The sequence below is a fragment of the Macaca thibetana genome, chromosome 13 (assembly GCF_024542745.1).
Source record: "Macaca thibetana thibetana isolate TM-01 chromosome 13, ASM2454274v1, whole genome shotgun sequence".
In the NCBI taxonomy this organism is placed as follows: Eukaryota; Metazoa; Chordata; class Mammalia; order Primates; family Cercopithecidae; genus Macaca; species Macaca thibetana.
In genome coordinates this window covers 52,062,286-52,088,413 of record NC_065590.1, presented here as the reverse complement: position 1 = coordinate 52,088,413, position 26,128 = coordinate 52,062,286, and the positions used below count along the sequence as shown (strand labels likewise).

General features: G+C 39.6%; 1 protein-coding gene across 4 annotated transcripts in view; it reads left to right on the top strand.

Annotated features, from left to right (window-relative positions):
- EML6 (EMAP like 6) overlaps positions 1-26,128 on the top strand; it is a 256,852-nt gene that overhangs the window by 141,541 nt on the left and 89,183 nt on the right. For all 4 annotated transcript variants that reach the window (XM_050754620.1, XM_050754621.1, XM_050754622.1 and 1 more), the window contains 6 exons: positions 848-1,015; positions 5,035-5,141; positions 8,283-8,401; positions 10,718-10,904; positions 12,912-13,017; positions 20,922-21,015. In XM_050754620.1, coding sequence (XP_050610577.1) covers positions 848-1,015; positions 5,035-5,141; positions 8,283-8,401; positions 10,718-10,904; positions 12,912-13,017; positions 20,922-21,015 — 781 coding nt within the window. The remainder of the gene's footprint in view (positions 1-847; positions 1,016-5,034; positions 5,142-8,282; positions 8,402-10,717; positions 10,905-12,911; positions 13,018-20,921; positions 21,016-26,128) is intronic.

Genomic DNA, 26,128 nt, shown 5'->3' with positions numbered 1-26,128 from the left:
CAGAGCATGCTCTCAAAAAATGTATGAGCATGACATGTAGCAGTAATTTTCACCTTCTTACAAATCATTGCCTCTCCAGTGGACATGTGAAATTTAAACATGTGGTAGTTGAACAGATGGCCTCCCCCAACCCTAATAAAAGGGATTTCATTTGAGAAACTGTAAGAAATAGAATGTTTTTGAAGAGAAGTTGGGGTGTTTGACCTCTTGAAATCCCTGTGGACTTTGGGGTTCCAGGCCTCCATGTAAGATGGACCCTGCTTATTACTCGAGTGCCTCGATGCTGCTGTGTATTGAGCATATGCTGAAGGCTTTACTACTGTAGTTCAACCACAAATATCACTTCAAGTAGCTTTTTCTATTGCACTCACTACCTGGGGTTAGTGTTCACTGAGTAAAGCAATCAATTTAAGGAGGAAAAAATGATTCTCGAAACTCTATGTCTACATGACTCTAAACAGTAATTTTATTTCCATAGAATTATTTTGTTTCCCTGTTGCAAAGGATTGCCTGTTTTATCTTGTATTTAAATAAGAATGTGTAAGATGTTCGTTCTCTATCATTTATTTTCAGAATCCGTGAAGCAGTAGGCATTATTTGGAACAGGTTCAGATGTGTCTTTAGCCACAGGGCTTAAATTTTAAGACCTATTTTTAGCTTACTGCATATTGGAATAATTGAGATACCTTTTGAAGCATTTGCTTATTTGTTACAATATGTAAGACTGAACTTCATTTTCAGATACATTTAAAGATTTTGCTCCTTAACATGAACAGGAGGGGGGTTGTTTTAAACTAATGAACTCTTCCTTTTTCGTAACTAATCCTCTCAAAAAATATTCTTTCAGGAGCCAAATTTAGAAAGTATGTGGGCCATTCTGCACATGTCACAAACGTCCGCTGGTCCCATGACTTTCAGTGGGTGTTGAGCACAGGAGGGGCTGATCACTCAGTTTTCCAGTGGAGGTTTATTCCAGAAGGTGTCAGCAACGGCATGCTGGAAACTGCACCCCAAGGTAAACCCAGCAGTAATTTCTTAGCATCATTTTATTTTTCAATAAGCATTTCAAAGAATGATCTAATATGTATCCTATAGGTAAGGAGTTTAAGCAATTTTGGAAAATTGATTTCTGTCATCTTAAAACTTTAAGAAAAGAAAAAACTTTAAAGATTAGTATGGGTCAGTTGGATAATTTTCTTTGAAGGATGTTGCTATACCAAATGCAAGTTGAGCAGGACGTCAGCAACGTGACATCTGCAATGTCAGAGTAGGAAGCTCCTGACTCTCCCTCCAAATACTTGATTTGCAGGTCAGTTCCCTCTGAGAGAAAGTCATACAAGTTGAGACACTCCTACCCGCCAGGCAACTGAGAAAACATCCACAGCGGGTAGGTAGGAAAAGCTGAGCACTGCTTCATGAAATCAGGACAGGAATCCCCACCACCTAACCTCTCCCGTGGAGAGAAGGGTTTGGACCTCACACATAGTGCCCTAACTCTAGGTTCCCCATGGATTGGCTCTTAATTTACCAAGTCTGGGAGTGGAGAGCTTTAGACATTTGGGAGTCTCTAGACCATGGGAAAGAAGCCTCGGTTTGACACAAGTGCTCAAACCTTCCAGGGCCTTCATCGCCTGGAGCAGTTCTGACAAGGGGCTTAAAAAATGCAGCCCAGTTTCTACCTAGAAGGGGTTTATGACACATTTCTGGAGGCTACTTGGCGGCCTGGGTTCTAACCAATATGCAACAGGGAGTTAGAGGGGGAGACACACATTAGGCCAGCTGGCAGCCTAAGAAACAGGCTGTTACCTCTGAGCCTCCTCCCATGACTCATCCCAGCAATAACTCCAGGTCTAATAATATCCTCTGGAAGGAGTTTGTCCACACATTGAGCTCCCCAACTTTTATAGCTTCCACTCGAGGAACCGCATCCTAAACCTCCCACTTCTGGGAGCAGAGGGGACGAAGTATATGAGTGTCTATCTAGACCGTAGAGAAAAGTGGCAGTTTTATATGGACTTGTAGGTACTTCCAGCGGCTTCTTCCCTTAGGAGCAGTGATGAGAAGGTGCTCTAAGAGTGCAGCTCCTCATTTCTCCCCAGATGGGGTTTATACCATGCGTTGAACGCCCAACTTTTACCCCTGCCTCCCAGAGGACTCCATCCTAAACCTCTTAGCTCTGGGAGCAGAAGGGACTAGGAATATTCTAGTCTTCCTATATCACAGAACAAAGATGTGGTCTTAAATGGGTTTACAAACACTTCCAGGAGCTACATCCCCTTGGAGGAGTGCAGAAAAAAGTTGGGAATGTGCAACTCCCATTTTTTTGTCCAGAAGGGGCTTACAGCACACACTTCCAATGCTACCTGATGACCTGCCATCTAATGACTTCCATCAGGGAGCTAACAGGGCGAGCATGTAATAGCCTTCCAGCAGCCAGAGCTCAGCACATGAGCCTTTGCTCTGGCTCACCCCAGTAATAAATCTAAGCCTACCCGTACTTCCTGGAAAAAGTTTGGTCAGACACCAAGTGCCGCACCTTCCATAGCTCCCACCTGTCTCCTTAGTGAACTAGCTCTAGAAATTGACAGGGCTTCACATTCCTGAGTGGACTTAAACCACAGAAAATGAAGAGGTAGAGGTACAATGGGCCCACTTCAGGAGTTATCTCCCCAGGATTGGAGGATACAGCCTAAATGTGAGTACAGGCATTTGTCACAGATTCTCTACCTGGCTTAGTGCAGAAAAAGTGAGCGGTAAATGACTGTGCTCAGCTTCACTGTGAAGACAGAAGGAATTGAAACACATAGCCCACCCTCCAACCCTTCTAGCTACATATCAAGAGAGTCTGATGTGTTCCACCTTTACAGTCTTGTGGTACCAACAGGACATGGCATATCTTAAGCTCTAGAGGCCGCCAAAACAGACAGTAGTCTGGACAAACACACAGATTTGAGAGGCACCTTAAAAATCGTTGGCCAGTCAGACTGGTGAGATCCTTCTCCTATACAAGGCCAGTCTGACGAGATAGGGAGAGGTAGTATATATATTTTTTTAATCTAATTCACTCAAACCAACACACAGCATCAATGACAATGAAAAAATGAAATTCCTGATAAATGAACAAGACATCTCCAGAAAGCAACCTCAGTTAAGTACAGATATGTGATTTTCCCAACAGGGAATTCAAAATAATAGTCATAAAGACCCTCACTGAGGTCAAGAGAGCAATATTAGAACAAATTGAGAACTGTACAGATAGAAGGTGTTTTTTAAAAAGTACTCAATGAATTTTGGTACTTTAAAAATACTTTCTCTGAGGGTCGGCTTGGTGCGGTGACTTATGACTGTAATCCCAGCACTTTGGGAGGCTGAGGCAGGTGGATCACTTGAGGTCAGGAGTTTGAACACCAGCCTGGCCAACATGGTGAAACACCCCATCTCTACTAAAAATACAAAAATTAGTCGGGTGTGGTGGCACACGTCTGTAATCCCAGCTACAGGGGAGGCTGTGGCATGAGAATTGCTTGAACCCAGGAGGTGAAAGTTGCAATGAGCCAAGATTGCACTACCGCACTCCAGCCTGGGTAACAGAACATGACTCCATCTCAAAAAAACTTTCTCCGAAGAGTACTGCAACTGAACTGAAAAATTCAATAGAGAGGTTCAACAGCAGACTAGATTAAGCAGAAGAAAGGAACAGTGAACTTAAAGACAGATTACTGGAAACCATCCAATCTGAGAAACAGAGAAAAAGAGTAAAGATAGCTTAGAGACATATGGTGGTCCAACAACTTATGTGTTACCAACATGCCAAAAAGAGAAGAGAGAGAAATGGGCAGAAAACATGTTCAAAGAAATAACAGCAGGAAAAATCCCATACCTAGGAAAGAAAATAAGCCAAATCTAGGAAGCACTAAAGGACACCAAGTAAGATGAATCCAAAAAGATGCACCCCCAAGAAACATCTTAAATTATCAAAAGGTAAAGGCAGAGCTTTGAAAGTAGTAAGGGAAAAGAGAATCATCACGCATAAGGAAACCTCTATAAAACCATCAGCGGATTTCCCAAATAGAAGTTGAAGGTCTAAGGTTTATGTGAAGAATTAACCTTTGGGGATAACAGGAGAGGATACATTTCGGCTTCCTTAGGATAATTGTAACAGGTGGTGAGTCTGCTCAGTCAGGCTGCAGGGGGACAGGGTAACCTTTGAAATGGAAGTGGCCTTCAAAATGGGGCTTAAGGAATGGTTCATGGTTGGGGCCTATGTGTTCCAATTCAGTGGACATGTATGTAGTCTTTTCATTTATATCCACTCTTATGTCAGCAGGGATGAACAGGTGGTAAAATGAAAAAATTATTTGGATAAATGTCGACAAGAGTTCTGTGGTGGTTTGGGCCATGACAATTACCAACACTTGGTGGGCATGGTTAAACGGCTAAAGAGGATCTGTATTGAAGTAAACGGTTGGATTTATTTTTGCTCCAGCCTTTCCCTTTTAAAAACCTGCCCATTTTACAAAACAAAGCTTAAAACCCAGGTATCTACTATGTAATAGAAATGTGTAAATGACCAACCTGGGCAACATGGTGAAACCCTGTCCCTACAAATAAAATTTAAAAATTAACTGGGCATGGTGGTATGCACCTCTGTAGTCCCAGCTGCCAGGAGACTGAGGTGGGAGGATAGCTTGAGCCCCGGAGGGAGGAGGTTGTAGTGAGCTGAGACTGTGCCACTGCACTCCAGCCTGGGAGACAGACCCTGTCTCAGAAAAAGTGTAAATGAGTTTAGTCTGCCTGGTGAGTGGTGTGGGGAAGGAAGTTGGCCTAATCTGTTAATGTTCCTGAAAGGAGTGAAGGGTGGGCTGAATTAAACCAAAAGATGAAAGAAAGATGTTTTAACAATTTATATTAAATGAAAACTACGGTATAGTTTCTATTCACTTTGCTAGGATAAAAGGAAAAACATTTTAGGTAATTTCAACTGCTCAGAGTCTCAGAATTTTTGCTTGTTTCTTATGGGTTGTACCTCTGCAGAAGGTGGAACTGATTCCTACAGTGAAGAATCTGATTCAGATTTATCTGACGTGCCCGAATTGGACTCTGATATTGAGCAAGAAACTCAAATCAATTATGATCGCCAGGTCAGTAAGCAGGGAGCAATGAAAATTTGTAACCCTAGAAGGGGATCTCATTGGATTTGGACATAGCACTAAAAATCACTGGCACTTAGACAAAGAAAATTAAGGCAAAAACAAGAAAAGTAGTCTACTTTGTGCCTTTAAGTGCAGGTTAAACCCAGAGTTTCAAGACTGAACCCCTGGTATTTGGGCTCTTTGCCTCCCCAGCACCTAAAACTTTGAAATATTTTTTGGAAGAAAAATGTGCAAGTAAGCCATAGGTCTTTTTTCACTTTCTTAGCAGATTACGAAAGCATGTGTTTTCTTTACAAGGATGGATACCCTTGAGGCATGGTGGGTTTGCATGTGAGCTTGTTAGCCCAGTTTTTCTATTAACTCTTGCAACCATTTCCATTTAATCAAAGTAATTATCTACTTAAAGTAAAAGCTCAAATAAAATGTGTATTAATCTCGCCAGTCAGAAATTACCTCTAGTAGGAAAGCTGATCAGTTGACTTCAATTTTTTTTTTTTGGAAGTTGACATATCATTTTAGCGCTAAACAGTGAGTGTTGAAGCAATCCCTGAGAGGAATCTGAACACATACCACCTTGTTACGGCAATAACCATGGGGGTTCTCTTTTTCTTCCTTGTCACTTAACAAAGATATGCGAAGCAGATTCTGTACATGAATGTGGAATCAATAAGACTTCAAATTTCAGATACATCAACTGTCAGTGTTGCCAATAGAGATTTAGGATATAGGCCTATGGCAGGTACCATGTATTGAAAGAAGTTAAGTAATTTGCCCATGTCCACTTTGCTTGTAGTATTAGGATAACAATGCTTATCTAGGCTCCTCTCCAAAGTGCACACTCTATGCACCACCTGGTTTGCCTCTATGTAAGCACTAAGTTGAAATAGTTTTCAGCCCATAATTGTCACTCATTGATTCAGGGTTTGAAAAATTGTGTTCATAGTAAGACAGTCTAATGGTTTGGGTCAACCCCATGATGAAATCATCTTAACTGTGTATTGACACATTGTATTATGCAATATGACTACTAAAAAGGACTTGAAAAGAGATTATTGTCTGTGGCCGTACACCCCTGAACGTAGTCGATCTTGCCTGAAAGGGAATTATTAATGTGGAAATATTATGCAAACACTAAACAATATTATACTCTGGTATCAGGAGACAATAAAATTTAAACACAATACAAAATTTAGGAAAACAAATCTTTAATTGGGAAGTGTTTGTTTAATAAAATGATGCCAATAGAAGAAAGAAAAGGGACCAGGCACAGTGGCTCATTCCTGTAATGCCGATGTTTTGGGAGGACGAGGTGGGAGCATCACTTGAGGCCTGGAGCTTGAGACCAGCGTAGTTAACATAGTCTCTGTATCTATTTAAAAAAAAAAATGCGGGGTGTGTGCCTATAGTCCTAGCTACTCAGGAAGCTGAGGTGGGAGGATTGCTTGAGCCCAGGAGTTTGAGGGCTACAGTGAGCCCTGATCACGCCACCGTACTCCAGTCTAGGCAATAGAGCAAGACCCTGTCTCTAAGGAAAATGAATAAAAGAATGAAAAGATAGACTTAAAATTCATGCCTACAACTTAAACAGTTTGAATATCCTTAATGTGAAAATCTGAATTCTCCAAAATCCAAAACTTCGTAAGTACCAGTATGATGCTCAAAGGAAATGTGCATTGGAGCATTTTGTATTTTGGTTTTGGATTTGGAATGCTCAACCAGTAAGAATAATGCAAATATTCCAAGACCTGAAAAAATCTGAAACACTTCTGATCCCAGACATTTCAAATAAGGAATACTCAGCCTGTATATTCTTCCTGACATTTCACTTTCCAGTGCTTACACTGATACATGATTTCTATTCACGGTATTCCTGAGTTATTCCTGAACAGGGGTTTTTAAACTCAATTTTACAGATGAGAATTTGAGGCCAAGAGAGGTTGTGAGACCTGTTTAAACAATAGAAATATCAAGACTAGAATTCATTGCTCTAAAGTAAATCGTTGGTGAGCTGATGAAAGCATCATGAATTAAGATGAATAATTATCTTTAGATTCTAGAAGCTTAGTTAATTGCATCTATAGTAGACAAAATTAGTGAGATTTCTTCTGACTTTTACAAATAATTTTTGATCAAATCCTAAACAGGGACCTTATATTTTATGATTTTTTAAATAATTAAATAAAAACTTAAGATGAGAAATTATTACTAGATTGGATTTCATTCTCTGCCTGTTAAATGGACATTTCTTTTTTTTTTTTTTTTTTTTTTTTTTTGAGACGGAGTCTTGCTCTGTTGCCGAGACTGGAGTGCAGTGGCCGGATCTCGGCTCACTGCAAGCTCCGCCTCCCGGGTTTACGCCATTCTCCTGCCTCAGCCTCCCAAGTAGCTGGGACTACAGGCACCCGCCACCTCGCCCGGCTATTTTTTTGTATTTTTTACTAGAGACGGGGTATCACCGGGTTAGCCAGGATGGTCTCGATCTCCTGACCTCGTGATCCGCCCGTCTCGGCCTCCCAAAGTGCTGGGATTACAGGCTTGAGCCACCGCGCCCGGCCTTAAATGGACATTTCTTGGTAGCAAAGTATAAATACACAGTAAACAACAGATTGGTTTTTATGTGCATTTAAATGGTACAATCAGCAGCACATTTTAGGTCCCAAGTTAGACCAAGATTGATCTTTGCTCTATATCTCAGATCTGTTAAGATGCATGAAGCTATGAAGGAAATATAATTCCAAAGAGGGATTTCAGGAGAAAATTGTCATGACTCATAAGGTCCACATTTTTCAAATTTCAGAATCAGTAAGAGATTTCTGGCCTTAGAAGAAATAAAACAAAATATTTTATTTATATTTTACCGATAATTTCCTTTAAAATTTACCAATATATTTTCTAGACATTAAGAAAACAGTAACCAATCAAGAAAGATTATCTTAAAATCCCAATTATTTAAAAAAATAGTTCATATTACTTTTGTTCATTAGGAAAAAATAATATTCAATCTCATGTCTTATGTTTTCAAAGATACTTTATTGAAGCAATGAAAGATTTTACAAGAATGCTAAGATATTGATATTTTTGGAACCTCATGAAAGGCATCTCACCCAGATGTTTCTGTTGTACTTTAAGGTTTACAAAGAAGATCTACCTCAGCTAAAGCAACAAAGTAAAGAGAAAAACCACGTAGTGCCCTTCCTCAAACGAGAAAAGGCTCCTGAGGACAGCTTGAAACTCCAGTTCATACACGGGTGGGTGACCTGTCATGGGCGCCTGTGCGTGTTCCTCTGTCTCTGCCTGGTTATCACCAATCTTAGCACCAGGCTTAAGGGATCCCCTCCCCTCAGTGTTGTCCTCCTCCTGGCTAGCTCTTCTCTGCAGTGTGCACTTGAACCTGTGGTTGCTATTTTAAGTGTGACTCTGTCCAGTTTCCTCGTCGATGTTCTGTGCCATCACAGTGTGATTGCCTCTAGATTTTTCAGACTTCATGTAATTCCATGACATAAAGGGTACTGCTGCTCATTGCTGCTGCACTTCTTTCTCATCACCATCTTCACTTGCTGTTTCTCCTTTCCCCTAATCCCCTGCTCTGTTTTGCTGGCTCCACCATAGGACAGTATTTCCTTCAAATATATTCTGCACATGTGCCCAAAATAATTTTGAATTTTATAAAATTATATGCACCCTTGCATATTTTAAGTAGACAACTAAAACTTTTTAATGTCAGTTTAAGTGGTTGAGAAGATGCTGTCTATATTATGAATACATCAGTCCTTTAAATGGACGCAAAGGAACCTAAATGCCATAAATATTTGATTCTCACTATTATCAACTTAAAAAATACGTGAGGCCAGATACAGTGGCTCACACCTGTGATCTCAGCACTTTGGGAGGCTGTGGAGGTGGGATTGCTTGAGTCCAGGAGTCCGAGACCAGCCTGGGCAACATGGTGAAATCTCATCTCTACAAAAAGCTAGCCAGATGTGGTGGCGTACACCTCTAGTCCCAGCTACCCAGGAGGGACGCTTGAGGTAGAGGAATCGCCTGAGTTGGGGAGGTCTAGGCTGCAGTGTGCCATGATCTTGCCAGTGCACTCCAGCCTGGGTAAGAGTGAGGCCTTGTCTCAAAAGGGTAAAAAAAATACATGAACAAGTCCTTCTGTAACAGGAAGAAATTTTACATCATTCATATTTCTACCTAAGCTCATATTTCCATTCTAATTTTCCCATAAAATTTTACCCTAACATAATCTTTTTATGCTTGAGAGTCCTTTGTCACCATACCTTCTGCAAGAAAAAAAAATTTCTGTGACCCTAAGACTCTAACTCAGCCCAATACAGTATCCACTAGCCACACACAGCCACTGAACACTTAAAATGTGGCTATTCTGAAAAAAGATGTTCTGCATGTGTAAAATGCACACCAATTTTGAAGACTTACTATGAAAAGAGGAATGTAAAATATCTCATAAGTTTTTATATTGATTACATGTTGACATAGTAATACCTTAGATGTGTTTTGGGTTTAAAATGTTACGAAATAAATTTTGTTTTCTCTTTTTCTAATGTGGCAACTAACAAATTTTTAATTACTTAGGAGGATCATGTTATTTTTCTGTTAGATAGTGCTGCTCCCTTAACAATTTATTTGAATTATAACTATTAGTAAAATCGACTAAGTCAACATAAATGTATTACTAATTATGACATATAATTATTAAGCACAGAAAAATTTTGTTGGAAATTATTTTAATATGATGGATTCGTTTTCAATTGCAAGATCTGTGCATTTATATTACTTATTGTTAGAATGTAACAAAGTTTAATATTGAGTCTATTCTCAGTTCTCTTTCTTGTATAGATGTAAGCTCTGAGAAAGTTTATTCTCTTAAGTAGGTAAGAATGGAGGCCATTTTATAGCAATGTTATTCAATTCTTCAAACTCCTATGATAGGCCAAAAAAGTCATATTTGATTTTGATATATCACAAAAAATAATGATCTTTCAGCTGGTAATTCCATTAAGTGTCTGTACAATTTTGTTGAAAGCAAAGAATTGGAAATCACTTGATTTGCAGGATTCCTTAGCCAGTCATTAGAGTTGTTTTCTTTCAACATCCATACTTGTGTTTTGAATTGTTCCTTTGTTTTGGTGCCCCTGGAAGGGTCTGTGTCCCAGCGTAATACCGCATGGTAGGATTCCAGATGGAGGAGAGGAATGGCTTCCTACAGTGGGCAGAAGGCATTTATGAGAGGGGAGATAGGAAAGGAGTACCTGCGTCTCATCACAGATGTGTTCTCAGATGATCATTTTTAAGAAAAAGCACACACAATAGCTGAAGATCTGCAAACAGATTCTGTTATAATGTTCAGTGCCCATGTGCCTTTTTGAAAGTCATCTCATGCCCTCAAATGGCCACATATCCTTTTTTAAACATTGCTGTCCTATGTGACACCTGGGGTTCCACTTGTACTTGTTCACGTCAATATGTTAGCCTTGCCTCTGACATCTGCTCCATGCATTTGCTGTTTGTTCAACCACTGTGCATTTCTTGGACCTGTGCTTCAGTTATAGAGGCTACGACTGTAGAAACAATCTGTTCTACACACAAGCTGGAGAAGTAGTCTACCACATTGCCGCAGTTGCTGTTGTGTATAACCGGCAGCAGCACTCCCAGAGGCTGTACCTGGGGCACGATGACGACATTCTCAGCCTGACCATCCATCCAGTGAAGGACTATGTGGCTACTGGGCAGGTATATATCTCCTGTAAAACTAGGGCCTAGCCAAAAAGAGAAATAAATTTTTGAATTCAGTTTACATATTAGAAATTCAAGAAATACTGGGTAGAAATAAACATGAGATGGGAAGGTGAAGATTGAGTGAACACTGCATCCTTCCATGATGATGGGTGAATCAACCAAAGCATTCTAGCACTATTGGGAGACCTCTGAGGAGTTCTTTCCCTGGAATGATGAGATCTACGAATGGGACCAGCTAAAACTAAAATAGTGAAAGTTTTGTCAAGGAGCAGTTTTATATACTTCCTCACTGTATGCCTAGGACTTAGTGTGTTCTAGGTACTCAGTAAATATTTATTGAATGAAACATTTAAAAATACTATAACATCTAGAGTATAATTATATTTGTAAGACTTAAAACCATAAGACTTTTGACTAATTTATATTTTAGCCTTATGAAAACACCTTGAATTTTATCTGACCTTTTTTTGAAATGCCTAAACCTTAGATTGAGTCTATAATTGAAAAAGCTGCTAAAACAGGGACCCTCTACATTCATTTGGGGATGGAAAAAGAAAAATAATAGTTTATTTATTAAACAAAGACTTTATTAAACTCAGATGTATTACCTTGCTGGCAAAAGAGTAATATTGTCAAAAGTATTTTTAGTTTTATCTTTTCCTCAAATGTATAGATTATACTTTTGTTCAGTTTTTATCATGAGTGTTTAATTGCAGATAATACTTCAACTGGTATTAACTAAGTGGCAAATTCTAAGAAAACTTTCTTGGTATAATGTCAAAGGTTAACATGAGACAAACCGTCTCCTGAGACTTGACATGCAGGTGGTAAAGCCTTTGGACAGGGTTCATAACCTGGGGTTCATGAAATTCATGAATGAAAATGAGAGCATGAGGGGAGTCAACCCCTTAAAAGGTATATTTGGGGGGATAAAGGATCCATAACTTTTAAATTGTTTTTTAAAAGGGTTACAATCCTCCGAAGGGTAGGGACTGGCCATTGGTTTATACATGAATTTGCCGGCCCTCCAACTGAACGTTAAGAGACCTATTGTGTTAGTTGATGTTATAAGGTTTTCCAAGTAATTGATCATTGCTTTGCTTTTTCACTTGCCCTCATTTTTTCCCTATCTTATAAACAGATGGTGCTTGATTCATGTGTATTTAATAGCCTCTTTTTTTAAGTAAAAGCCAGAGGTGATTTTTTTACATAAACCCCCAAGAAGATACTGCACTCAATACTGTATTTGATGGAAGGTAAACCGGTGGCAAACAGTATTCCAGCAGCCACCTGCAGGAGACTGGGCCTCCACAGACCTCTGTAAGAGTGGCCTGGATGCTGCTGAATTATGCCTATGGCTTTATCTCCCATTTTTCCTTTTAAAGTCATCACACCCAGCAGATTTCCCACCCCCCTACATATTACAAGTGAGGAAAACCACTTTACTATTACAATTTTCTTTGTTTTTGGAGATTTGTGTGATAGAAGCTTGTATCCCCGCAAAGATAATCCACCTTACTGAAAGATAGTTATGCCATGAAAATGTTTTTTCCCAGGGGGAGAAGCGGGGCCAGGCCTCCTCCTGGTGGATAGTGTAATGGAGAATGGGTAAAATAACTCTGGATAGCATCATGACAATGTACAAGTGACTTCCTTGACTGAGAAGCAGAATCTGTGTCGAGCTGGGAAGGCAGGAGAGGGAATGGTAGAAGTATCTGAGAAAAACAAGGCACAGTGGACATTTGAATTAGCCTTAAAGGCCCAGGCATCAGGTTAGGCTCTGCTGAAACTCTACCTGATTGCCAAGACAAGCCTCTTAGAGATACAGTGCCTCAGTTTCCTCATCTCAAAAATAGCTGAGTTGTACCAGATGATTTCCTAGGGTCCTCCTACTCTCCAAATGGGTTTATCTTGGTTTCTGAGCAGTGTTGGACTGTAAGGAACAAAATCTTTGTTAGTATAACTTATTAGTAGTTAATAACAGTCATCCTGTTATTTAAGGTTGGAAGAGATGCTGCTATTCATGTGTGGGACACACAAACTCTAAAATGTCTGTCGCTATTGAAAGGACAACATCAGAGAGGAGTGTGTGCGCTTGATTTTTCAGGTAAGGCCCAGAGTCATTGACACATGGTTCTACATTGAGAGAGAGAGACACAGAGAGAGTGTGCGTGCACACGTGTGTGTGTGTGTGTGTGTGTATTTAAACATGCTCCCACTTAGTTGTTCTTTTTGTATTGAAGTGCAAGCTCTTTGTATGCCAGCTACCCACTCTTAGACTGGGAATCATACATGGGAATACCTCATCGAAAAATGTGGCCTTTAGATTACACACCCCTTCCCATCTTCTTCATTTTCTCTCTCCCAAGTCATTACCCAGAGCTCACACTGTGTTCTGTATTTGCTTGAGCAATTTGAAATCCAGAGCAGCTGTTGCTGTTGACTTAGTCGCAAATGTCTGGCAGTGACTCAGAACATCAATTTCATCTCTCCAAATAAGTGGGAGCACATCACTTCTGATTGAAAATACAAAGTACTAGAGAGAAGGCTGCAAATTCTCTGCAGAGGGTCACTTTACAACATTGGTATTTTGGAAATAACTTTTATGTTGAAAAAATAGAACTGAAGTTTTCATCTTAATTTAAAATTTGAACACAGTATCATAAAAAATAACTGAAGAAAGTAAGTTCCTTTAGAGTGAGTTTTCTTTAAGCTAGCGTTTGAGAATGAAGGCCTATCACAAAAAGTATTTCTACCTAGAAATTTTTAATAATCAAACTGTAGAAATTAGATCAATAGAAAAAGAATTCTAGACTTTCTACAGAAAGCTATTTTTATAATTTTTTTCTAAATTTTATTCAAGTGCTTAATAAGTATAACACATGTAATATTAAATTCCATGACTCCACAAGCCTGATCTCTCTTCCCTATCCCTTCCTCTCCCTGTTCAAGCCCTCACTCCCTCTCATCTATACCATGGTAGTCATGCTGGTCTCTGATTCTATCCCACTTCCTCAGTCCATCCTACCCTCTTCTGGGATCTCCCAGAAGCACAGTTACCATTGCCACCACATGGATTCCCCTTGGTTGGCTGACTCGGTGTGGAGCCCTTGGGACATCCATGGCCTTCCCTGATCTGGCCTTAACCTTCCTTAGCAGTATTTTTAACCCACCAGCCCTTAGTGCTCCTTCACGTCTCTCTAACTGTGGAGGCTACATGTACTCTTGCCCTTCTTTTGCCTGTGTTCTTTGCTCATGCTGTTCTAATGTGTCTTTTCAAGTCCTCCCATCCTTTAAGGTCAAGCTGGAAGTTTTCTCTTCCAACTTTACAGGGAGAAGTAACCTGTCCTTTTTTCTGCATCCCTTTTTTTCTGCATCCCTTAGCCCTTGGTTGTCATTGCTCTTATGGCACCCATTGTTCTTGTGGCACTCCATGTGGCACGTAGATATTTGTGTCAGCATCTCCCATGCATTTCACACACAGTAAACTACTTGGCAGCAAATCCCATCTCTCTGCTCCCCACTGCACATGTCATACTGCTGTGCAAATAGAAGCTACTAAAAAAGCGTGAATGACTAAATGAACAAATGAGGTTCTGCTTCATGTACTTTATCTTGCCTTTCCCTATTACTGCTAGAATTTTACAATATAAACCACGTTTGGGTGAAAACTACCTTCATTGGCTGACAAATGCAACATGGGGCAATTTTTAGTTTTTGTAACAGGCTTGTTCTCACATACTGTAAATTACTGTACAAATCTGAGCTGCTGTATCATTATTAGAAGTTATTCAGTGCCTTCGGTGATTATTAAATTAGTAAAAATCAAGGCTAAACAGTTCATGCTCTACACTGGTGACGTGAGGTAGGAGAAGGCATAAGTGTCAAGGGAGAGAGAACTCCGCATACCCCCTGCCAGCTGAATAACACACTCAGTAATTCACTCAATAAACAGTGAATACAAAGTCCACACTCCCGGAAGTTCGATGGACATGCAGTTTTAAAATAGGTGTGCCATGTGTCACTGATAAAGCAGTGACACCTAAAACTGTAATTTTAGTTTCAATATGATCGTATTTCAAAGATGTGGATGAATTCCTTCTGCTTTTTGTTCTCCATAGTTCCACTCCTGAGTGGCCAAACTGCCCTTTTCCTAAAATTAATTTTGCTAGCAGACATATATGTGTATACTCAATATAAGTAATTAATATGCTTTAGAAGAGTGGTAAAATGCCCATTAAAGTAGCAAAAATAAGTAACAACAGCTAAATGTTTACCACATTATTGGGAATCCAATATATTCATACTCTTGGCAGCACTGAAAATTGACTCAATCCTAGCGAACAATCTGGCAATGTATGATAAAGCTGTAATTCAAAATGACAAGTATGAAGACTGTATTTTATGCACATTTCAATGTATCAAGATAAAAGAAAAAACTGAACTCAAAACACCATCTATCACTGATTGCAAATGAAATGTGCATATGTGTATTAGCATATAAACAAAGTGGCCAGAAATTTAGAGTAATATAAATAGAATTTAATCATTAGGTTATTTCCTCCATAGAGTTGATTAATTTTCTATTTTTTAAAATCAAAATAATTAGCTCATGTTATTTAAATACCTTTGGAGGAAGAGAATAGCAGATCAAAGACATTAATTATGAGTTGAGTTCATAGCAATAAGCTGGTCCCCTGTAATGTGGCCTCTGCATTTCAGATAGCTAACATTTCTTCTGGGCTTATTAGTATTATAGAAGAAAGAACAAGAAGTTAAGTGAGCTTAGAAACCTTTTTCCCATAAGACAGCCCTTCAGATCAGTGCCTGGGTAGAGAAATGAGATACTCTGGAGGAGGTGAGGAGCCCGATTCTGTAACTGCTTCTGATTTCCATCTTGGGCAAATAAATTCCCAAACATGAAATATTTGTGCATAAGAAGGGTATTTCAGTATTTTAACAATACAGTCTCCATTCCCCAGGTAACAATCACTGGGAAAGAGCCCATTTTTCAGCAAGTGTGTTGCTTGTGATTATGGAAATTCACCTTTTTGTCTTATAGGTTAAGGAGTATGTCAATATGTAAATGGTAGAAAGGAATCTGATAGCTTTAGAAAGTGCTAATACTAAGGACTATTGTGGAAAAACTTTCACTGATACGTGATTCATTACCATGAATGGTTACATACAGATGAACTGTAGTCATTGACTGGGGGTTGGGGTAGGGAAGTGGGGACCTGTGGTGACTCCTGAAAGTGTGAGCTGAGGCCTGTTTGGTTTAATTTCTATCGATAGCAGTCTGTTACAATAATATAGTTTGAGTCTTAAACCCCTGCACCACTTTATAGGCCGAGAATGGAGATCCTAAGTTTGGTGGTGTGGCCTGGGTAAAAGTCAGCAGTGGCCGATCCAAAGGCAGAACCCAGGTCCATTGCGAGAGCCACCAGGCCTGGGTTTGACAGCAGGCGGGAGGCATGCCAAGAGTTCTCCTCGGTGTCAGGCCTCCTCCGGCCCCTTCCCTTTGCTGGTGCTAGTGTGTACACTTGGCAAGAGTGTCATGCCCGGGTATGCAGGCTCACTTTCCGCTCCCTGTGCCCTCCAGTAAGCATGTCCATCTGTCCCTCCCACCCTCCACTGTAACTGTGGAGTAGACATGGTGGTGCATAGAGGCCCTCACGTGGAACAGCCCCAAGTGAAGAGAGATCCCGTTCTAAAACAGCCGAGAAACACACACTTACCTGAAGTATGAGCAAGGGCAACTAATGCTACCTTCTTTTGGAAACTGATAGGAAAGTGAGTAGCTCAAGTAGAAATGTTGAAAGAGGAGACTACGTAGACCTCCTTGTTTAACCATGTAAACAGGGCACTGACGTGACACTCATCAGTGATGATTTAGCTAGTGCTCCATCTGTGTGCCTCAGTACCCCTGTCGCTGCCCATCTCTTAGGAGTTAGCTCATTTGGGGGGTTTTGTGGGCACCTACCGATAGTGTGCTTGTCTCTTACTAGAGAATAAATTGTCCTGGATATATAAAGCAGGCAAACAGTGCGAAAATTAGACAACTGAGGGTTTAGATTGTTCTTGCCACTTTTCGAAAGCAAACAAAAGACATTTTTAATCAAAAAGATTTCTTGGGACAGAATTTGTAACTGGGCTACAAGGACAAGAGGAATGAATTTGTATTATCTCAGTTGAGAAGCTCTTTTAACTCAGTATTTATTACTGTCCGGGGAAGGGGAACCATTTTTGTTTCGTGCTTGCCGTGAGGGAAGTGCTTCCGCATGAGTAGAAAACCAGATTAGAAATAGAAAAGGTCAACCACATAAATATTTTCTAGCTTAAATATCAACCATATAATTTTTTTAAACCTTCATAGAATAATAGTGATTTCCATAAGAGCACATCTGAGACTTGATTTCATTGTGTTCAATAGAAAACCTATGCATTTTTTATGAGCCCTGAATAGAGTGACCAACTCATAATTGTCTGAATAAAACTTTTTCTAATTCACCCTTTACTGTTGACATTAAATGCCTTCCTATTATTTCTGGACTATGTCACAAACATCCATAATTAATGCATGCTGTAACTGGAAAGATGTGAAAGGACATTACCTAAGACTCTAAAAACATGGCTAAAAATAAAAACTCCAACTAACTGTCCAGAGAGTAGATTTCCAAAGCAAGACCAAGCCTTACAGGGAAAGTGAGAACTGGGAGAGTAAAAATGTAGCCAATTTTACTTCCAAACTGTGTAGTATATACACAGAAATAGCCCACATTGGCAGAACTCAGGGAAGTCAGTATCCCAAAGAAGAGGTATGGTTGTTGAGGCGCCTCTGGGTTTGCACTGCTGCTTCCATTGCTACCACAATCAGAATAACTTTTTTGGTTTAGAAAGGTGGTGCAACAGTGAGGATAAGCTGAGAGGGTCTTGCAGAAATTCTCCTAAAATAAAAGCTCACCTCCTACAACCCCAAAATCAGCTTACCCTTAGGCCTTCTTCAGATGACATAAAACTTTATTATTTTAAATGTATTTGTGCTTGCATTCCAAGAAGAACATATAACTACACAGATTTCAAAAGAAAACGTGAAATATAGTCAGTAGATGCAACAAGACATTGAATATTTGTGCAGTGTTTTTGAAATGAATAATTTTTAAAAAATTTGTTTATAATTAACACATAATTGCAAATGTTTACAGGGTATAATGTGACATTTCAGTACGTATTTATATTGTGTAATGACTAAATCAGAATAGCTGTCACATCCATCACCTCAAACATTTATCATTTCTTTGTGGTGATAACATTCAAGATCTTCTTTTCTAGCTATTTTGAAATATACAACACAGTATTAGCTATAGTCACCTTAATATGTAATGTAACACCAGAACTTACTCTTCCTAACTGTAACTTTGTACTCACTCTTTACTCATCATCCAAAAAAAAATTTTTTTTTTGAGACAAGTTCTCACTGTGTCACCCAGGCCGAAGTGCAGTGGCACGATCATGGCTCACTGCAGCCTGGACCTCCTGAGCTCAATCGATTCTCCCATGTCAGCCTCCCTAGTAGCTGGGACTACAGATACACTCCACCACACTTAGCTCATTTTTTTTGTATTTTTTGTAGAGACTGGGTTTTGTCATGTTGCCCAGGCTGATGACCAACTCCTGGGCTCAAGGGATTCACCTGCCTTAGCCTCCCAAAGTGTTGGGATTACAGATGTGAGCCACTGCACTTGGCCAAAATCTTTATAGCTATATAACATAGTACATTCCATTTCAATTTATACCATCCATAGGCATATTCTGTCTTTATCTTCCTCCTCCTCATCAATGTCACCAGTATCATCAACATTCATTGAAAGCTTGATTAGTGTGAGGCTTACAAAGGAAGTGTGATAAGATTATTATAAGCCTCAAAAGAGGTTATGATCTTAAAGAGAGAAAACACCAATAAAAATAAAATCAAATACAGAGGCATGCCAACATAAAAACAACCAGGCCATAGCAAGAGCTGTGGAAAAAGTAATGTTGGTAATGAATAGGAAGTCATTACTAGTTCCTTCTCCTAAATGCATACAGAGGGACCTTGCCCAATTTAAAGCCTGGTAACTCATTGGTTGTGATTTGAAAGACATAATTTATAATAATCACCTGGTGGTGATTTAGCCCTTAAGGAAAGTGTTAATGTCTTCATCTAATACTACAGCCGAGTAGCTTGAAAAAGTCATGTAACTTTCAAATCCTTGCCTCATACTTAATAGTGATGGAGGGTTGGAGAGGATTTGGTTTGTTAAACCAGACTTTTTCTTTCTCTGACTTTCCTTTGTCCAGAAAAGGAGGAGGAGACTACCATTTCCAGTTGGTTGGAGAAGGGTCTCTTGCACAAGCAAGGGCCCTCGAAGCATGGGCATTGGTTAGCATTTGAGATGAGTTTGCCAGATTGAGCCAACAAAATTATGGGGTTGCCAGATTGAGCCAACAAAATTATAGGAAGCTCAATTAAATTAGAGTTTCAGGTAAATAATTTTTGTCATAAGTATATTCCATGCAAAATAAGGATAAATATGTAATATACATATAAATATTGCATGGGACATACTTGTACTAAGAAATTAGTTACTGCTTACCTGAAATGCCAGTTTAACAAGGTTTTCTGTATTTTACCTGGCAACCCTAATTTGGGGTCTACTGCAGGTCTGCCTTTGAAAATACCAGTTGAGACCTCCGAATGGACTGGCAGACCTGGGAGAGGCAATTTATCACAGACCTGTGTTGCTTTACCCTCATAGCTGGCCCTTGGTAGTCAGAGAAGAGCCCTGATATACTGACACAGGATGAGCTTGATCACTCGTCTCCTAGCAACCGCACAGCTAGTGGAAGGGAGGCTGCTGACCCAGAGATGCTTCTGTGTTGAATCTAGCCTTGCAAGGAGGCAGCAAAGGAAAGGCTTATTGACTATACCTCTTCTTTTGTCTTGAAGGGAAAAAGCAAATTAACTGTTTTTATTTGAAATTTAATTGTGCATTCAGTATATTTTTAAAACAATTTTTGGGAAAATAACCTAAATGTCCAAATTATAGTAATCATGGATAATTATTATTCTCTTAGAGAAATAAATTGTCCTGGAAATGTAAAGCAGACAAATGGTGCGAAAACTGACAATAAGCAGTTATACATAGGGATTTACAATAATCTATTCTTGCCAGTTTTCTAAACAATTATAAGTAATATTTAATACTAAAGGAAAATGTTCATGATATAATAGATGAAGAAAGACTGGATAACCTGTTTAGTATGATTCTGGTATTGTTTTTTAATAAGCACATTTATGTAAAGACTGATAGGATATATATCAAATGTAAGCCTAGAAATTTGGAAGATTTAAAATTTTTCTGTATCCATATTTTCTAAATTTCCTATAACAAGCACACTATATTTGAGATAGGGAACATAAAATTTTTTAATTGTAAAATCTTTTGAAAGAATTTTTTAAGTTAAATTTAGTTTCTGTAATATTCCTAACTTGGAGAGTTAACCCAGTTTTTAGAGCTGAAAATAGTCTCAGGGTCACAAAGCCAAGTGGCACCTCAAGTAAATGTCATGAGATTTGTTTGTCACAAAATAGACAAAAGTTTTTGTAGCTTACCTGAGAGTCTCTCTCTAGCTCTGTGTCTCAGAATGTCAGGTGGGCAATTTACTTCTGCAGCCCATTATGCATTAGGAAGCTCGGCTGTCTCTAGTCTTGCATTTCATTGAGTGAGGTCCATTTAGTATATGATACCTCTAATGTATTAAAATATAATAATTGTACATGTTTATAGAGTATAGTGTGATGTTTCAGTACATGTATACATTGTGTAATCAAGTCAGGGCAGCTATCACATCTGTCACCTCAAACAGTTATCAATTCTTAAGATCAATTACTTATTCCTCTTTATAGTATATGAAATGTTTTGTTTTTTTCATGGAAGAAATTTTGACATTTGTGTTGTTTTCATACAGCCGATGGAAAATGTCTGGTGTCGGTTGGTTTAGACGATTTTCACAGTATTGTATTTTGGGACTGGAAAAAGGGAGAAAAGATAGCCACAACAAGGTAAGAAGCTGCTGGGATCTTATGGTATCCTGCTGATATCATGGTTTAGTAAAGGTCAATGGTTTTCATTTTCTGGTAAGATTTCATCTTCAAACTCAGGTGAAACTCATGTAGAAAGCTTAGCACTTAAGTGAAAAAGTACTGCAGTGTTTCATGATGGCAGACCTGACTTAGAGCAGGTAATGTTTGTTGCGGTGAATCAGAAAATTCCGAAATCCTCTGCAGAGAGTCGTTCGCCACTTCATTTTGAGTGATCTGTGTAATCTGTATCAAAGCATTTCAGCAATACAAAAGGAGCTTTTCTCAGGCTGGTGCCTTGCCCCTTGTTTTTCCTCTGTCCTAGCATCTGGTGAAGGATTGTCAATGTCATCAGAGTCAGAAGCACCGTTTGTCATGAGGCTGCAGCATGCTGGAAAGGAGGCCCCACTGAGTGCATCTGCCACTTGCTTTCAAAGCAGGCAAATTGTTTCCCTAATCTCCCGTCTTATAAATAGATTTTTTGAGACCGACTGCTGTTTATAGACCACCTGTCCTCCCTTACCCCAGCCTTCCTGCCTGCTGATTCAGCGCTAAGTCTGAACATGACTTTCCATTCCTACTTGCATTGAGCTCAGCTGTTTGCCCAACCCTGATCAGGGGTCAAAATAGTTGGCAGCCAAGACCCAGCAATACAATTTGTTGCCCAGGCGTGTTGTCAGTGTACCTCCCCGTTCTTCCCTGCATTAATGATGTCCTTTCTATCTTGCAATATAAAATCATTTTGAAGTTAATAGCCTTGAACACCAATATTCACTTTTTAAATTAATATTTTCCTCTACAATATTAAATAGGAAAAAAGATTTGTGGGAATTTAATGAAAGAAGATTTATAAATTGCTAGAGACCCGGAGGAGCAGCAGATGGAGGCTTGAGGACTCCAGCTGACCATCTTAGGAGAAAAAGCGAAGCTTTTCTGGTGACCGCTGTTGAGATTGAATTCTTGGCAACAAATGGCAACTCATAAATCTGCCTGCCTAAGTGGTTTTCCTTTTGGTCTTTCTTTCTACTATTCCTCACTGTCATTCTCCTCCCTTCTAGTACTCAGATTCAGCTTCTCATCAGAACTCTGTTTCCCCGCTAGACTAAAATACAGAATTTAATATTTCTGATAATATACCACCTGCCTCTACAGATAATTTCAGGGAAAGCACATGTCTGGATTTCAAAAGCAACAGAAATGCAATTTTCCTGCTAGAAAACGCTCTGCAGATGTGGGTGGCTCACCAGTTTTATGACAGAAACATTAATAGAAATGGAAGAAAGAAATATTTCTTAATATTAAAATAGTATATATTTTATATACTTGATGGATAGTGTTACTGCTTCTATTTAACACAAAGTTGACTTAACACCATTATGTTAATAACACAATTTATATTTGGAATCGCTTCTAAGCCTTATGACACATTCCCAAAACAAGACACCTGCAGAATTGCCCAGGAGAACGTTTTGGATTGACATTAACCAGTGCTATTTCCAAGGAGGAATATCAAGGATTAAAGTTCTTTGGAAGAATAGTATTTTGCATTAATAAGTAAATAAAAGTTATGTAAATATCTATTTGCATAATATTAACAATGATACATATTTACATAAATACACGAGAAATTTAGACGAATAAATAAAACTTATATTTGTGGCCTTAGAGTGCTTAAGTAGATAGAAACTTTTAAAGACAGGAGGCCATGCACCATGGCTTACGTCTGTAATCCCAGCACTTTGTGAGGCTGAGGCGGGCGGATCTCCTAAGGGTCAGGAGTTCGAGACTAGCCTGGCCAACATGGTGAAACCCCGTCTCTACTGCAAATATAAAAATTAGCCAGGTACGGTGGCGGGCACCTGTAATCTCAGCTACTCGGGAGTCTGAGGCGGGAAAATCACCTGAACCTGGGAGGCAGAGATTGCAGTGAGCCACGATTGCGCCACTACACTCCAGCCTGGGCAACGGGGCAAGACTCCATCTCAAAAAAAAAAAAAAATAGGGACATGATAGAAGTGACAAGTAATCAACTGAATGATACCTTGCTTCCAGGGTCAGGTCTAAGCTCCCAAGAGGGCCTAATTCACAGAGAAACTGATTCAGACCTACCCCTCATTTTTCACTTCTGTGTCTCGATCACTGCCAGCCTCATTTATAGAGCAAGGCTGAACAAGAAACCTGCTTCTGGCTGACTGTGCTGTTTTAGCAAGGGTGATTGTTCTGTACCACTCGTCACCCAGGAGGTGAGGTTTCTCCACAGAGGAGGAGCATGTTTGGTAGCTGTGGTGGCATCGTCAGCTGTGCTGCTGGTGGCCGTGGTGACATGTGCCAGCTGTACACCCGGGCACTCAGAAGTTGCTCCTCCCCCGATTGGTGAGAATATTTTAAATGAACCTACTCTTTAGCAGCTCACAGAAACTGGAGAAATTCAGAATTGGACCATAGAGATCTTATTTACAAGATACCCTAGATTTTATTTACAAGATCTCTGTGAGACTGAATCCAATCTATTTAAACAATTTCCCCGCATGCATCTTTGCTAATTTTTATGAGTGATTTAGGTTACCTCCATTACAAATGAATTTTTCAGTCTTTTTTTCCCCCTAAAGATCATTCCAATTTTAATCTAGTATACAAGTAGCCCATTTAAGAACCAAGGCTGATCTCGTATAGGAGTAATTACAGGGCCTAACATCACTGTCAATCAGGGCAGAATAATGTGACGATTAATCAGGTACATCTGTGCTCCTTTAGTTGGACTTGTGTTGCTCTGGTAATGTGACTGGGGAACAATGACTAATTACAGACACATTTCATCTCAGAGTTTGAACAGCAGGGATCTTGGACAAAAAAGAATTATCAACAAGAACACTTCCAAGGCCAGTCTGAAAGTTTTGCTGCTAGAAAGCTGAGGGACACACTGTAGGCCTGCATATGGCAGGCGTATTGAACTTCCAAGTAATCGCTTCTGTATTAGCTTCACCACTTCATCTATTTTAGGTCCCTACCTTTACATGCACTTAATGACTATGATAGAGTCTCCTGTATACCATATGGGCCCCTTTTCTTTTTCACTTTCTTTTTTAAAATAACACTTATTCTTTCCTCTGTTTTGCAAAAATTGTATGATCATTATAGAAAAATTAGCAGAGAAAAGCACTTAAAAAAAGGAAAATCATCTATAATCCCACTACCCAGATGTAGCCATGGTTAACATTTTAGCGTATATCTTTTAGTATGTATTTTTCTAGTATTTGTATTCATTTTTATTTACATGTGGGGTATTGTGCATATGCTCTGTAACTGGCTCTTTTCACTAATACATTGTCTCACTGTGTTCTAATTTGTTTCCTGTTTTATTCTATATTTTGAGCCAATTTAAATTTTTTTTGGAGATAGAGTATATGTATCAAACACTCATCAGTCTTCCTGTTAAAGGCTACTGCCACAGAAAGGGAGAACCAAATTACACCCAGGACTGGGCCTCTGTGCAAACAGAGGAGTTCTGAATGGACAATATGGAAACCAAGTCACCCAGTGTGCAGTTGCCCTTGGCCTCTGGAAGAGGCTCCTTCCTTCGTGCTTGCTGATGGGGTTTATGTGGCCCCATGCGGTGAATCCCTTGTGATGGGGCATGAGGAATCGTTCAGTGTTAGGACAGCAGCACAGTGTGTAAGTTCTTATTCTCACCATCTAAGGTCTGACAAACTCTTTGCATTTTGTTTTGCTTATACATACACACATGCACGTGCGTGCACACACACACCTACACTTACAGGCAACTTCCCTACAAGTATAACACATGTGTAAAAGAAAAATGAGAGGTATGCAATGTGTTCTTTATTTAGATACTGACATTAGCTAAACATGTACATGCCATCCTTAGCCACTTTAGCTACAACAGAAATAACATCGGTGTTTTTATGACATAGAGTAGGACAACAAAAACTCTCACCCAAACTCAAAGTGCTTTTTCTGTTTTCTCACTCAACAACAGTCAACACAGAAGACTTCTCTGACCAAACTTGTGGAGATTTCTCCCCACCAACAAGCAATAATTCTGTGACAGACACTAGCTGAGTATTTTCTAGTTCCGTTATATTCTGACTTTGTCTACCTGGAGGTAGCCTCAGATCCCACAGGTTGAGGGCTCAGTTTCTGAGGCCGTGCCCCTCATCCCACCTTGGGTTTCATTAATTTGCTGGAGTCGCTCAGAGAACTCAGACGTACTTACTTCATTTGCCATGTTATTACAGAGGATGTTACAAAGGTTATGGATGGAAAGCTATATAGGGCAAGGCACATGGGAAGGAAGGGGCACAGAGCTTCCATGGCCTCCCTGGGTGCATCTTCCTCCAGGGATCTCCTTGTGTTCAGCTGTCTAGAAGTTCTCCAAACCCTGTCCTTTGGGGTTTTTAATGGAGGCTTCATTACATAGGCATGGTTGATATACTCACTGGCGATGGGTGAGCAACTTAACCTTTGATCCTTCTCCCTTCCCTGAAGGTCAGGAATGGGGCTGCAAGTCCCAACCCTCTATTACTGCTTTGGTCTTTCTGGTGACCAGCTCCCATCCTGAAGCTACCTCTGGGCTAGCAGCCATCAAGTCAATCATGAGCATACAAGAAGACCTCACTGGAGATCCTAAGGATTGTAGGAGTTGTATGCCAGGAAATGGAGGGGGAGAATTGAAGACCCCATACGTATTTTGTAATATCACAATGGCACTAAGAAATTAGATGGAAACTAAAAAGTTCTCACAAAAAAAGTTTTTTGTAAATGTTTGACATTGTATAGATACAAGGAAACAATCTTTTATCTCTAGGAAATATAATTTGCTATATCTGTTCTTTATTTTCATTTTTTGGTTTTCTCTAGTCTCTCTAAAGTATATATGAATGATTTTGAAACTAGGGGGATTTTCCTCCAATCAAGAAATCACTGGGCTGGGCATGGTGGCTCACGCCTATAATCCCAGCACTTTGGGAGGCCGAGGCAGGTGGATCACTTGAGGTCAGGAGTTCCAGATCAGCCTGGTCAACATGGCAAAACCCCATCTCTACTAAAAATACAAAAAATTAGCTGGGCATGGTGG